The sequence below is a fragment of the Rhinatrema bivittatum genome, chromosome 1, assembly GCF_901001135.1.
Source record: "Rhinatrema bivittatum chromosome 1, aRhiBiv1.1, whole genome shotgun sequence".
In the NCBI taxonomy this organism is placed as follows: Eukaryota; Metazoa; Chordata; class Amphibia; order Gymnophiona; family Rhinatrematidae; genus Rhinatrema; species Rhinatrema bivittatum.
In genome coordinates, this window is record NC_042615.1 from 226836021 (window position 1) to 226850082 (window position 14062).

At 43.6% G+C, this 14062-nt stretch overlaps 1 protein-coding gene across 1 annotated transcript in view; it reads left to right on the forward strand.

Moving 5' to 3' along the window:
* Window positions 1-14062, forward strand: part of POLN (DNA polymerase nu) — a 419903-nt gene that overhangs the window by 235887 nt on the left and 169954 nt on the right. The window contains exons 15-16 of the mRNA XM_029592374.1: window positions 4514-4571; window positions 10174-10251. Of these exons, the coding sequence (XP_029448234.1) occupies window positions 4514-4571; window positions 10174-10251 (136 nt within the window). The remainder of the gene's footprint in view (window positions 1-4513; window positions 4572-10173; window positions 10252-14062) is intronic.

Here is a 14062-nt window from a genome sequence, read left to right on the forward strand (position 1 = left end):
ATCTTGCTCTGTCATGGCAACTTGAAAATATCCCACAATGAGATCCAACAAACAGAAGTACTTGGCCTTCCCCAATACATCCAGGGAATCTTCGATGGGGGGTAAGGGGCACACATCCTTGATGGTCACTTGAAGTCACAACAAAAATTGAGACTGTCATCTTTCTTTTTTATAATTACTGCATAATGGACTGTGGCTCCTCCACAATACTCCTTCCTAGACTAGCTCCAACACGTGTTTTATGAACTCCTCATAGATATGTGATTACACTCGTTGATGCTATTGTTTGATAGAGAGGGCAGTTCCAATATCATTTGTGTTTGACCACCTCAGTGAAGCTTAAGCCTTGATCTTTTTCCAAGATCACTCTCCTGTACTGTGTTAGGAAATGCTTGAGAGCAGCAGACTATGAGAGTATCAACCCAGTCCAGTAGATGTCTACAGAGACTGACTCCTCCATCCCTATAGTCACTTCCTTCACTTGAATCCTCCTCTGATGAACCTGGAGGGTGTGGCCTCTCTTTTCAAACTGCACTTTTTTATTGATGACAGGCTGCACAGCTTCTGGTCTCATTAGTTCAGCCAACTGCACCCCTAGAGAAAATGTCAGGGTTCTTTTATTTAGGTTAATCAAGCAAACTAGTACTTTCCCATATTTCGTTTTCTCCAGGACTTTTGCCACTAACACATCATTTGATAAAGTAGATTCTGACGTGCCCATAGCTATCGCTTGACAGATGGGTAAATAGAGCAGTCAGTGACAGATCTCCATTGGTGCTACTTTCGATAAGGATGATACATACAAGGGCTTCCTGCCCACCAACTTCAAGAACCCTAACCAACTGGATTGTTGTTGGTACTTCAGTGCATATTCTGAACACTTTTTGTGCCTGGTAACCCAAGTTTTGGAACAGCCCCTTTAGCTCCCTCAGTACGATGGTGCCAATGATCCCAGCTACTTCTTGACCAACTTCTCTATTAATCCAGGGATCATCTCTAATGATGAACATAAAGAAGTCAATATCAAAACTAAACATTTAAATGACTAACTTGAAGTTAAATGGCTAACTTATTGTTAGATGGCTAACTTAAAGTTAGATGGATAACTTGTAAATTATCCATCTAAATGGCTTTGAATATTAACCTCACATTTCTTGAAATCTTTGGTCCCAGACCCTCAATCTAAGTTCAAAGTATCCCACTACAGCAGGGGGTGGGCAGTTCCGGTCCTCAAGGGCCACAAACCAGTCTGGTTTTCAGGATATCCCTAATGAATATGAATGAGAAAGATTTGCATGCACTCTGCCTCAGTTGTATGCAAATCTATGTCATGCATACTCATTAGGATATCCTAAAACCTCGACAGGTTTGTGGCCCTAAAGGACTGGAATTGCCCACCCCTGCACTACAGAGATATCTAGTCTGTTGGCAATCATCGATCAAATCCAGTTGACTTCTGCTAGTCATCATTGTCTATCAAAGTGCTGGTAGAATAATCTGGTAGTCAAAATGGTCACCAGAGCCAGTGTTAATAAGATAAATGGTAGGGACTTCACCAATGTTGACATCCAACACAGAGCTAGGCTCAGTGGTCCTGGGTCATCGTGGATCTGTTGTTAGCCATGGAAGGTATTGAAAGGTCTACTGTTTTTCCAGATTTAGGCTCATCCTGACAGTCCTCCTCCAGGACTCTTTAGTCCAAAGACCATCCTCTCCCTACAGGGAATGGGGGTCATTCCTTGAGATGTTAGCATGTGGCACATATAAAACTAATCGGAGAAAGTTCTTTTTTACTCAACGCACAATTAAACTCTGGAATTTGTTGCCAGAGGATGTGGTTAGTGCAGTTAGTATAGCTGTGTTTAAAAAAGGATTGGATACGTTCTTGGAGGAGAAGTCCATTTCCTGCTATTAATTAAGTTGACTTAGAAAATAGCCACTGCTATTTTCTAGCAATGGTAACATGGAATAGACTTAGTTTTTGGGTACTTGCCAGGTTCTTTTGGCCTGGATTGGCCACTGTTGGAAACAGGATGCTGGGCTTAATAGACCCTTGGTCTGACCCAGTATGGCATGTTCTTATGTCTGATATTCTTGGCATCTCAGACTTGTTCACTGTGATTGAACTAGGCAATCGGACCTGCTGTCTTCAGGCCATGGTGGGATGTACTCCACCAAGGCCCACTGATCTTCCTACTTGGGGGGGGGGAGTGTAAGCCGTGCTTGGGTGCACGAGCATGCACACAAATGGAAGAGAGGCCTCTCCTTCTTCAGCCGCTGGTAGGTTGAGTGCTGGCAGCCTGCAGTCTCTCTCCTTCAGTTGCCGGCGGGTTAGGCTCTGCCGGAAGCCCCGCGGCTTCTCCTGCTGCCACCAGTCCTCTGGCCCCTGCCAGGTGTGCCAGCCCGTGCAAATGCATGGTAGGCACACCCGGTCATGCCGGGCCTGCTCCTCTCCTTACATCTTGAAAACTCTAGCCAGGAGCAAGATATTTTCTTATCTGCTTCTGGCAGTTCCAGATAGGGGTCAGGCCGGTGACAAAGAGGTTGTGGGTGGGTGAAGGCTGAGGGGGCAGGAGAGAGCCAGATTTAGAATTAATAAAAATGGGAAAGGGGGGAGGGGGGAGGGGGGGAAACCAGCAGATCCTGCATCAACTTCCTGCACAATAGAAGGGGATGGGGTGTGCATAGCGCAGAAGGGCCATTTGTAACATATTGAGCAAGGGGAATTGGAATTGGGATATTCAGTTAAGTGGCAAGTTATCCAGCCACTAGAGATGTGAATCGTGTGCCAGATCGTCTTAACGATCAGATTCGGCTGGGGGGGGGGGGGGGGAAATCTGATCGTTACGATATATGAATTGGAATCGTTTCCGATTCCAATTCACATCGCTAATTTTTTTTTAAGGGAGGCCCGCGCCGCTAAAAAAAACAAAACCCACCCGACCCTTTAAATCGACCCCCCACCCTCTCGACCCTTTTTTTTTAAGGGAGGCCTGCGCTGATAAAAAAAAAAAAAAAACCCACCTGACCCTTTAAATCGACCCCCCACCCTCCCGACCCTTTTTTTTTAAGGGAGGCCCGCGCCGCTAAAAAAAAAAAACCCACCCGACCCTTTAAATTGACCCCCCCAAAACTTTTTAAAATTACCTGGTGGTCCAGGGGGACCTCGGGGGGGATCGGGGAGAGATCCAGGGGGGCCTCAGGGAGAGGAGAGATCCAGGGGGGCCTCGGGGAGAGATTTCCCGTTCCCAGGCATTAGCTGTTCTAAAAAAAAAAAAAAATGGCGCCGATGCCCCTTTGCCCTTACCATGTGACAGGGTATCCGTGCCATTGGCCAGCCCCTGTCACATGGTAGGAGCACTGGATGGCCGGCGCCATCTTTACTCATCAGCCCCTGGGATCTCTCCTCTCCCCGAGGCCCCCCTGGATCTCTCCCCAAGGCCCCCCTGGACCACCAGGTAATTTTAAAAGGTTTTGGGGGGGTCAGGAGGGGGGGGTCGATTTAAAGGGTCAGGTGGGGTTTTTTTTTTTAGCGGCGCTGGCCTTCCTTAGAAAAAAAGGGTCGGGAGGGTGGGGGGTCGATTTAAAGGGTCGGGTGGGGTTTTTTTTTATCAGGCCATCGGCGCAATTTTAATTAGTGGCAGCCAAAATGGCGCCGATGGCCCGAGAGCAGGAGATCGCACCAGGACCACCCCCCCCCCCCCCCCACTGGACCACCAGGTAACTTAACATTTTGGGGGGGTTTGGGAGGGTGGGGGAGGGTAAGGAATTGGTTTTAAAGGGTTGGGGTGGGTTTAGGGGTTGTTTTGGTGTGCCGGTTTTCCCGCCCTCCCCCAAATAATTCCCGTGCCCTATTTAACGATACAATACAAATGCCCCTGACGATAAATCGGGGGCATTTGTAGTGTATCGTGCACTCTAACGATTTAGAACGATTTTTAAATTATCTGACGATAATGATTATGCCCCCTTATATTTTTATTTCTGAGGTTTTTTTATTTATTTTATTTAAAAACTTTTCTATACCGTTGCTAAGTTAAATACCGTTGCAACGGTTTACATGTAGGCACATATTTAATGTAGGTAAAAATGTACAATAGTACATTCTAACAGGTGCCGTCAAAGGTTCGGTTACAATATATCATTAGACATAGTCATTTAGCGAAGTAGTTCATGACCAATTGTACCAAGGTACTTACACCGGTAGTTTTATTACACATAGTATTATAGTTATGGTTTATTGTGGTGTGGAGTTCATAAACTAATCTACTGTATAGTCCTAAGGACTGTATGTCGGTGCCTTTCTGTCTTTTCCTGAAATATTTCTCTCTATTCTCCTGTCTCTTTGTAAAATGCTTGTTTAAAAAGCCATGTTTTTAGGTTTTTCTTGAATGTCTTGAGATCACTTTGTAGCCTGATCTCTGGAGGCATTGTGTTCCAGATTATGGGTCCTGCTAGTGATAGGGCTCTTTCTCTTTCTAATTAATTTTTAGCACTTACATTTGCCTTACAGAATATCCAAGGTGTCCCTAAACAATCAATCGAAATTATCAAGCAGCATTATGTACAAGGTAAATTGTATCTGTTATCTTTTAAGAGATAAATGTAAATTGTTAAATTATATTAACTTTGAATAGACTGGTAAAAATTATCTGGCCTTGTCATGGCCTTGTCATGGCCTTGATAATTCACAAATATAGAACAGAATTGATATGCTGCCTCCCTTAATAAGATCATTTTCATGTTTCCTTATGATTTTATTCCATGTTATTCCACATTAGATATTGCTACCAGTAAATGCAATTATTTTATCTGTTTTCTCATGAATTTCATTATAAATAATGACCAGAATTCATGCTTACCACCTCAAATTTTCAGAAGAGTATAGAAAAGTTTTCAGAATGTTATTTGTAAAATGCCAAAAAATGTGAATCTTTTTAAATTGAATATGTAATTAGCAAGCAGTACATATACATAAGGAGATCAATATTAAAAAAAAAAAACCCCAAACATACAAAGGATAATTTATCTGGCTAAAATTAGTTGGATAAGATATCAGGGATAATTAATAGGATAAACATCCAACTGGATATTCTCAAATAAAGTTATCTATGTATACCTAACCGTACAACTTTGAAACCTAATCCACTATGTTTGAAAATAGCCAGTTAAGTTTCAAAGTGTAACCAGACAACTGTAACCTTAACAGGCTATATTTAAAGAAATATAGCTGATTTAATAGCAATAGTAAGCTAAAAAAAAAACCCCTAGCAGGCCTGCTGACTCCATCCCCCACCCCTCCACCCCAATGTAACAAATAAGGCCCCTATGGCTGAGCCTCCATCCCTCCAAACTATGGCCTCAAACATTGCGGGCCTATAGGTCTGAAAAGCCTCCTTCCCCCCTCTCCCGCCCCATCCCAAAATTAAAATGTAATGTATGTTGTTGCCAGATACTCCTTGTGAAAAAAATGTACTCTCACTACTTAACTGGCAATATTCATTTGAATGTAACTGGTTAAGGTTAAAGTTATCCAGGAAGATGCGCCTGGATAACTTTAATCCTGCTCTTGCCCACCTCTACAGTTAAACAAATAAGATGTTCGGCTAATTCCAAATATCAGAGGTAGTTAGATATTCAGTTAACTCAGCTCTGCCCCAGAAGGCCCCTGAAACGCTTCCCACTTATTTGGATATTTTATTCAGATAATGACTTATCCGGATAAAATTTATCCAGATACGTGTTGGCAATATTCAAACGTTGGCATTTATCCAGATAACTCAAAAACCAACAAGTGAGGAGGGGTGAGTTTGGATAAGAAACGAGTTCAGATTTTGTCTGCAAATTTGTATCTGTTTATAATTTGTGTTCAGTTTTTATATATTTGGTGAGGGTTTGTCTCTCTTCTATGTGTGTGCAACCAAGGTAGTCTACTAATGTAGTTTCTGTGTAGTCCAGTGTGTTCTGTTTTCCCAATGGCGGTATATTAATAAATTAGGATTTTTAGCCCATTTTTCTAAATAATAGTTTAGGTGGTTTACAGAATTTTAGAATTCAGGTATAAGAAGTCCCTTCCTTTAGGAGTTTTCAATCTACGTGGGTACTTTAGGCATTGGGAGATAAAGCAACTTTCCCAAGGTCACAAAGAGTATCAGAGGGGGAATTGGGTTTTGAACCATGGTTTTCCTGGTTCTTACCCCAAATGCAAGATCAAGCAAGGAAATTTGGTGCATAATTTTCTGTTGTGCAATACAAAGTAACCATAGAAATTCAAAAGTGTATGAGTAAGTGCATACTATTCCAAAGTCAGATATATTACAAGGCGATCTATCAGATATACAGGGCTTGAGGAAAGGACAGAAAAGATTTCTCAGTTTGGCCTTGCAATTAAAGTGAATAGAAGAAGAATAAAATGGTAGAGTAAGGGGTAGATTTTAAAAAAGCGTGCCTTCGCGTACTTTTGTTGGCGCATCAGGCGCAAACAAAAGTACGCTGGATTTTAGTAGATACGCACGTAGCCGCGCGTATCCGCTAAAATCCTGGATCGGCGCACGCAAGGCTGCCGATTTCGTGTAGCCGGCGCGCGCCGAGCCGCGCAGCCTGCCGCCGTTCCCTCCAAGGCCGCTCCGAAATCGGAGCGGCCTCGGAGGGAACTCGCTTTCGCCCTCCCCTCACCTTCCCCTCCCTTCCTCTATCTAACCCACCCCCCCGGCCCTATCTAGACCCCCCCCTACCTTTGTTGGGGGATTTACGCCTCCCGGAGGGAGAAGTAAATCCCTGCGCGCCAGCGGGCTGCTAGCACGCCAAGACACGACCTGGGGGTGGTTCTGGAGGGCACGGCCACGCCCCCGGCCCGCCCCGGGCCGAAACCATGCCCCCGGCCTGCCCCCGAAACGCCGCGTCCCGCCCCCAAAACACCGCGCCGATCCGACATGCCCCCCGACATGCCCCCCTCGAAAAACCCCGGGACTTACGCGAGTCCCGGGGCTCTGCACGCGCCGGTAGGCCTATGGAACATAGGCGCACCGGCGCGCAAGGCCCTGCTCGCGTAAATCCGAGCGGATTTACGCGAGCAGGGCTTTTAAAATCCGCCCCTTAATGTTGCGCTTCCTGGCCGCGTGCTCAACTTGCGCTTCCTTCAACCAGCTCCGGGCACCCCTCACTTGCGATTGCAGCCAGTTCACAGCGTCCTCGGGCTCCCCGCTCATCATCTTCCTCACAAGCCTCACGGCGGAGCTCCCATTGGGGCTCTGCATCCTTGGCCACGCCCCTAGGCACGTGGCAAATGGACAGCCCTTTAAAGGGCCCAAGGTGGGAAAACTCGCGGGGGCGCCTCCCGACTTAAGGTGAGGCCCTGCCCGCAGGACCTTGCCTTGGCAATCAGGTCGACACCGTTGGTGTATTAGTTTGCCTTTGCATTCCAGTGTCTTCTGTTCCAGCATCTCCTGTTCTAGTATCTCTGCGTTCCTGTGTCTTCCGTTCCCAGTGGCTCTGTGTGTTCCCGTATCCTTCAGGTAGTACCTCTCTGGACTGTCCTTTGGTACTGACCTCTGCCTGCCTGACCATTCTCTTGTCTGCCACCCGGAACCGACCACTGCCTGCCTGACCATTCTCTTGCCTGCCACCTGGAACTGACCACTGCCTGCCTGACCATTCTCTTGCCTGCTGCCTGGAATCGACCCCTGCTTTGACTGACATCTCTTGGACTGATACTCTGGCTCTGACCCTTGCGCTTCACTCGGACACTCTCTTCTGGCCTACTGTGACCATTGGGCCAACCTGCTTGGAAACCATCCACGGCCTCTACTTAGCTAGTCCCACAGGCACTGCCTGCCTCGCCCGAGAACTTTCCTGAACTGTTGCCTACCTGAGATCTCTGGAGCTTCCAGCTCGGGTCTAGTCTATCCTCTCTGCATCAGCTGTGCACCCTTGCTTGTGGTGGGCACACCCCTCCGCTACCTCTCTGGGAGACCACCAGAGGCCCACCTAAGTCCAGGCGGTCCGGGTACCCAAGGGCTCAACCTGCGGAAATCCCAGACTGTTATTGGTGAAGCTCCAGTTAGCCTCTGTCTCCTTGTGTGCTTCGCCTCCTGGTGGCAGGCACTCTCTGAGTCCGACCAGAGGGCCATACCAATCCTGCACCAGGCCAAGGGTCTACCTCCAGTGCAACAGGTTGCCAAGGCCATGGACTCGGCGGCGTCTCCTGCCTGGTCTGGCTAATCGTGTCCGAGAACAAGAATAGGTCCTAGAAACCTTGGCCTCCTCTGTGGAATGGCTATGCTTTCAAGTGGAGGAGTCTGTCATGGCCAACTCAGGGGGTCTTGCCCACACCTCGCCCTCACGGGCACCATTGGCCCTCCCAGCTCCACCCCGTTTTAATGGGGATCCACGCCTTTGTCGAGGCTTCATAAACCAATGTTATATGCAGTTCTCACTGCAACCCTCGCTGTTTCCTGATGAAGCAACTAAAATTACATTCATCCTTTCACGTCTTGAAACGGTCCACGCATCCCGTGGTCCTTGGACTTCCTTGGCTCCAGTTACATGCACCCCACTTCGACTTTCAATCCCTGCAACTAACTCAGTGGGGCCCTCAATGTCAAAACCGCTGTTTACGGCAAGTGTCTCCATCCGTAACCTTTCTAAACACTACAACCCTTCCAGGGATACCTGCCCCAAACTCATAATTCAAGGATGTATTCTCCAAAACCAACGCTGACATTCTACCTCCACTCCGAGAATTTAATTGCCTCATAGAACTATTACCCGGAACCATGCCTCCCAAGCAGAACCTACCCCTTTTCACTTTCTGAGACAAAAGTCATTTCAGCATACATTAAGGAGAATTTGGATAAAGGATTCATCAGACCTTCTAATTCCCCGGCGGGAGCCAGATTGAGGAACTTTGTCAAATGCCTTCTGAAAATCCAAATACACTACATCTACCGGTTTACCTTTATCCACATGTTTATTAACTCCTTCAAAAAAAGTGAAGCAGATTTGTGAGGCAAGACTTGCCTTGGGTAAAGCCATGCTGACTTTGTTCCATTAAACCATGTCTTTCTATATGTTTTGTGATTTTGATATTTAGAACACTTTCCACTATTTTCCTAGCATTGAAGTCAGGCTAACCGGTCTGTAGTTTCCCGGATCGCCCCTGGAAACCTTAAAAAAAAGGAGTATTTGAGGAAGGTTAAGACAATCAAATAATCCATCACACATGATAGGAAACAACAAAAACATAAGAAACCTTCAAATGCTGAAAAAAAACTTGACTAAGAAATTAGGAGGGTCTAACAAAAATAGCTACAATGAAGCTGAGTAAGCTGAATAAGCAGAAAAACTGCTGAAAAGAGCTAAAGATTAACAGGAATTTGCAACTCTTAAAACAAACAAACAAAAAAAACCTATACAGCCATACAGAGAAAAAAAAAACTACTGAGGCATGTTGCATGGCCACTGGAGGACAGGAACTGCCATGCATGCCTAAAAGAGTTACAAATACTTCTTAGGAAAGCTCTAGAAAAGCATATGATTAGTACCAGGCAATGATGATGTCAACTATGTGTGTGACTGGTGATTTGCTGTCTTCAAGTCTTTCATCCTCTTCTTAGTTTCCTTTAAGAAAGGAGTGCCACAGGGTTTGGCTTTATCAGCAATACTTTTTAATATTTATTTTAGACCTATTTTCAAATTATTGGCTGGATTATGTGTTGAGTACTTCTCTATGCTGATGATATACAGTTTTCAATCCCTGTTCTATCTTTAATCTCAAAAATATTGTCAGAGATGGCTAATTGCTTCTTGACTATTAGACAGTGGATAACTGTGAATAAATTGATGAACATTCAGATTTGAGAATAGAATATTATTGATGTCATGTTTGAATGCTAAGTTGTATCCTGCCTAGAATGGATGATAGAACAGGAACTTAATATTTTACATAAATAATTGCCACAACTTATGAATGTTATACTTTTTGAACTAGTTACCCTTTGATATCAAATTTGTATAGTACAGTATATTACCATTGGAAAATAGTTAAAAAATAATTGTCATAAATAAGGGTCTATAATATAGCATTCTAATTGTATGATACAGATTTCTTTTATTGCCATGTTACAAAATGCTCATAATTTCATGCTACAGTAATTGTATTACTTTATTTATTAGGAAGGGAACATGAAATAGTGACAATTTCCCCAAGAGCAATGTTTGTGTCAGCTAAAGGCTGTACATTCTTAGCAGCAGGTAAGGTCATACAGTATGTTTTCTTTTACATATTTGCCCTGTGAAAACAATATTTGTGTATTAAATATAAAAAGTTCCAGATTTTTAACTAAACCCTTTCACTGACATGGACTATCCCTATTACCTACTTTGTGGCAGGAGTAGGTCATTCATTCATTCATTCATTCATTTATTTATTTATAGCTTTTATATACCGAAGTTCAAGTAACAGGGTTACTTATCAGTTCGGTTTACATTCAACAAGCATGGGAACAATGACAACAATTGTCTTACATTGAACAGGGAATCGAACTTGGAAGAATAACTTGGAAGAACCAGAGAAATAAAGAGTAGTAGTAGCTGGACTTGTGGGGTATCAAGCCTGCAGGTAGGGGAGGGATGGCTGAAGGAGGGGATGAGGGAAAGGTGAAACTTGAGGTCATGATTGAGAGGTTGCCCTGATGATCCATTTGAATTTGTGCATAAGATAATATTAAGGAAGAAAAATCTTAGAGTACCTTAGAATAGAAAGAAATGGAGAAAGGATACTAAAAACCTCCCTATTTACCTTGTCTGTGATCAGGTTGTGAAGCATCCCCCCCTTTGATGCAGAGCTATGGGTAGAACTATTTTGCAACAATGACATTTCTGATGATGAGGAAGAATCCACTGTTCCTAACAACAAACAGGAATATGATGTTGCTGACAATGAATAGGAGTACAGTGCCCCTGCAAATGAGTGGCATTGTATCATTGCAGATGAAAACCTGAGGATAGACACAAAAGCTAAACTAAAGCAGATAGAGGAGGATGTGATTGTGCTGAAGGACCAAAATGGGTAAAGAAGGAGGAAAGAAGGTATTGCTTGATGATAGCATTGTAGAATGTAGCATCCACCTGGCTAAAGAGGAGGAGAATATCAAGAGCCTGACCACTGAAGGATAATCATGAGGCCAGTGTCACAGACCTCAAGGGAGTACCTCAGTAAAAGGAGAAGGGATAATAAGAGTGGGAGAGTTCTCGAGTCCAGTAATCAGATGGCTGAACTCCCAAAACAGCTAGCCCTGAATCAGCAGAAGTTTGCCCTCTCTAGACTGAAGAAGGATGCCATGCTAAAAAACATGGCTCAGACAAGAATCTGAGAGTTGGAGCTCCAAGTCCATATGCATCAGAAGGAGCTAAAAGTTAAGTTGCTGGAACTCTAGCACACAAACATGAAGGCATTGTCACAAGCACAGACTCATACAACTGAGGTTTTCTCAACCCTGGAGTCCCAGTTACAGGATACATAGGGTAGCCACAGGAAGAAATCTGTTAGAAGCTAGATCTGTAAAACAGTATTTATCAGTTAAAGAAATAAACGAATAACACCAGAGGCAGCAGTAAAAGAAAATAAAACTAAGAAGTTGGTGAAGGATATGGAGGTAATCGGCAATAGGCTAGAAAAAGAAGCTCTGGCTATTGTAATCTTCAAATGACAAGGAATCACCTAAAGCAAGTGCTGAATGATCTGACAGATGATCAGCACCAACCCTATAAAAGCATCAGAAATTAGACCAAAGGTTAACTGAAGAGATCACTTCTGCACACTATGCAGGAGAGTGGGATTGGTCACTTGGCTGGGTTGGTGGTTATGGGGTGGCTCCGATGCACCTTGGCAGGCCATGCTCCCTCTCCGGTGCTCTTTCCCCCGCCCCCCCCCCCTCCCCCCTCAGTGTGACTGCCATATAAGACTTTAACCTCCAGGTAAACAAAACACCAAGAACCTTAGCTTGTTAGAGATCATGCAACTTCTGAGAGAAAAGAATGTCCTTCTATTCCTCTTAGAGTTGATCCTAAAAATGGGTTCCACAAGAAAGCATACACAATTTCCTTATCCAGTGCAGATGTCTGCTCCTCCATTTGAATCTGACTCAGAGTCAGAACATTCCTGGGAGATTGAGTAAAATTATATGGAGCTGAATTCAAATAAGAATGCCTTGTCAGGACTACCAACTGACTCATCACTTCCTCCAGCAAGGAGTACTTCTTCTCAGGAAGACCCTTCCTTCCCAGTCTTCATCAAAAGGATGTTGAAAGTCATTTCTTGCAGAATCAAGAGTTCCCATGTTAGGAACTCTAAAGTATCTTAGTATACTCAAGGATACTGTATTAGTTCCAATCAATCAAATTCTAAGAGATCTTCAAATTAAAATCTGAGATACCCTACTTATCAACCCTGTAGTGAATAAAAATTGGATGTAAATTGCAGGCTACAGGTAGTTCCTGGTATTGAGAAGAATCAATTACCGCAGCACTTCAGTAGAGGTAGAGTTTGCTCTAAAGAGGTCCAAGAAATCAGGATCCCATTCAATAGTTACTCTTGGAAAAGATCCACAAATGTTAGATGTATTCACCAGTAAATTGTTTCAAAAACACTATCAAACTAATGTTTAGCAAAGACTGAGCCCCTATTCTAGGTTGCCTAATTTAGGTTAAGGCACATTTTTAGCTGAATCTAGACACCTAGATTTTCAGCTGACAATTTGCCTAGATTAATCTAGGTAACCACATTTTGGTCATCTAGATTTAGGTGCTCAACTTTGGCTGAAAATGGTTAACTAATGCCATCATCCTCCTGCATTATCCATCACTACTGCTATATAAAAGTGTTCTGCCATAAGTCTTAACCTCCTCTCCTGTGACTATAAAAGATTGTGCCAGGAGATGAACCCAGCTTCTCTCCACCCTCCAAAGACTTAAAAATGGCAAGCAAAGGAAGCTACCAGCCCCCCCCCCCCCCCCACACACACACACACACCTCATCATCTCCCCTCCCAAGCCTTTCCCAGCACCCATACAAGACTCCCAAAGTTCAGCCAGGAGGAGAATACATTCTTACCTCCTCCCAGTTTTGCATCTTCCATTACTCTGACAATGATGTTGCTGTTCCAGAAGATATGCTGTATGCAGTGGAGCAACAGATACCTACTTGATACACTGAGGAAAAGACCTTCTATTTGCCTACCCTCCATTACTACTAATAGCCAAGACCTTGGAGAAATTGAAGGAAGATCAAGGAGCTATGTTTCTGACAGCCTCGGCCTGGTCCAGACTAGTATGGTTATCTTGTCTTTCAGCTATCCCTAAAGAGTCCAATCTACTCAAAGCCTCTTCCAGCTCTGGTATCACAGAACTAGGGCTCCTGCAGTTTCTTGGGATGTTCTCTTTGGTGATGTCTGTTGGAGCATCATTATTTGTTAAATTTTTACCTAAGTGTACAGTTAAGTATGCAGGTAAAATGTATATTTTTATACACCCAGATTCATTGAAATTATTTCTGCAAGGTAAAACTCCATTACAATCATCTGATCCTGTTCCACTCAGGTTCCAATTAGGTAGATTCTACCAAAGGAGGGTTTAAGAGTGTTATAATTTTTATACAGTGATAGAAATGAAGTTTTATTGCTCATATTTCTTTTTTTTTTAATTTCCTAATTCATTCCCTCCCTTTCCCCCCCCCCCCCAAAAAAACAAATCCCCCAATTATTGTGGTCTTGATATTGACATCTCTAAAGGAATTGCTTTAAAATCTATTGGTTGTTTATATTTCTTGGAAGATTTGTTTATTTCCTGGAATTTTAAATTGTTCTTTTTCCTTATTTTGTTAAACTTAATAAAGATAAAATTGATTAGAAAAAAAAACAAAACTAAGGCACCAAATATTCACTTTTTAGCTCTAACAACTTAGATTTTGAAAAGAGAGTAATTTCTTCCTTTGATTGTTCATTCAATATTTTTCAAATGTGTAACATGCCACTGACCACGGAGTGCTGCACCACGATCAGCCTCC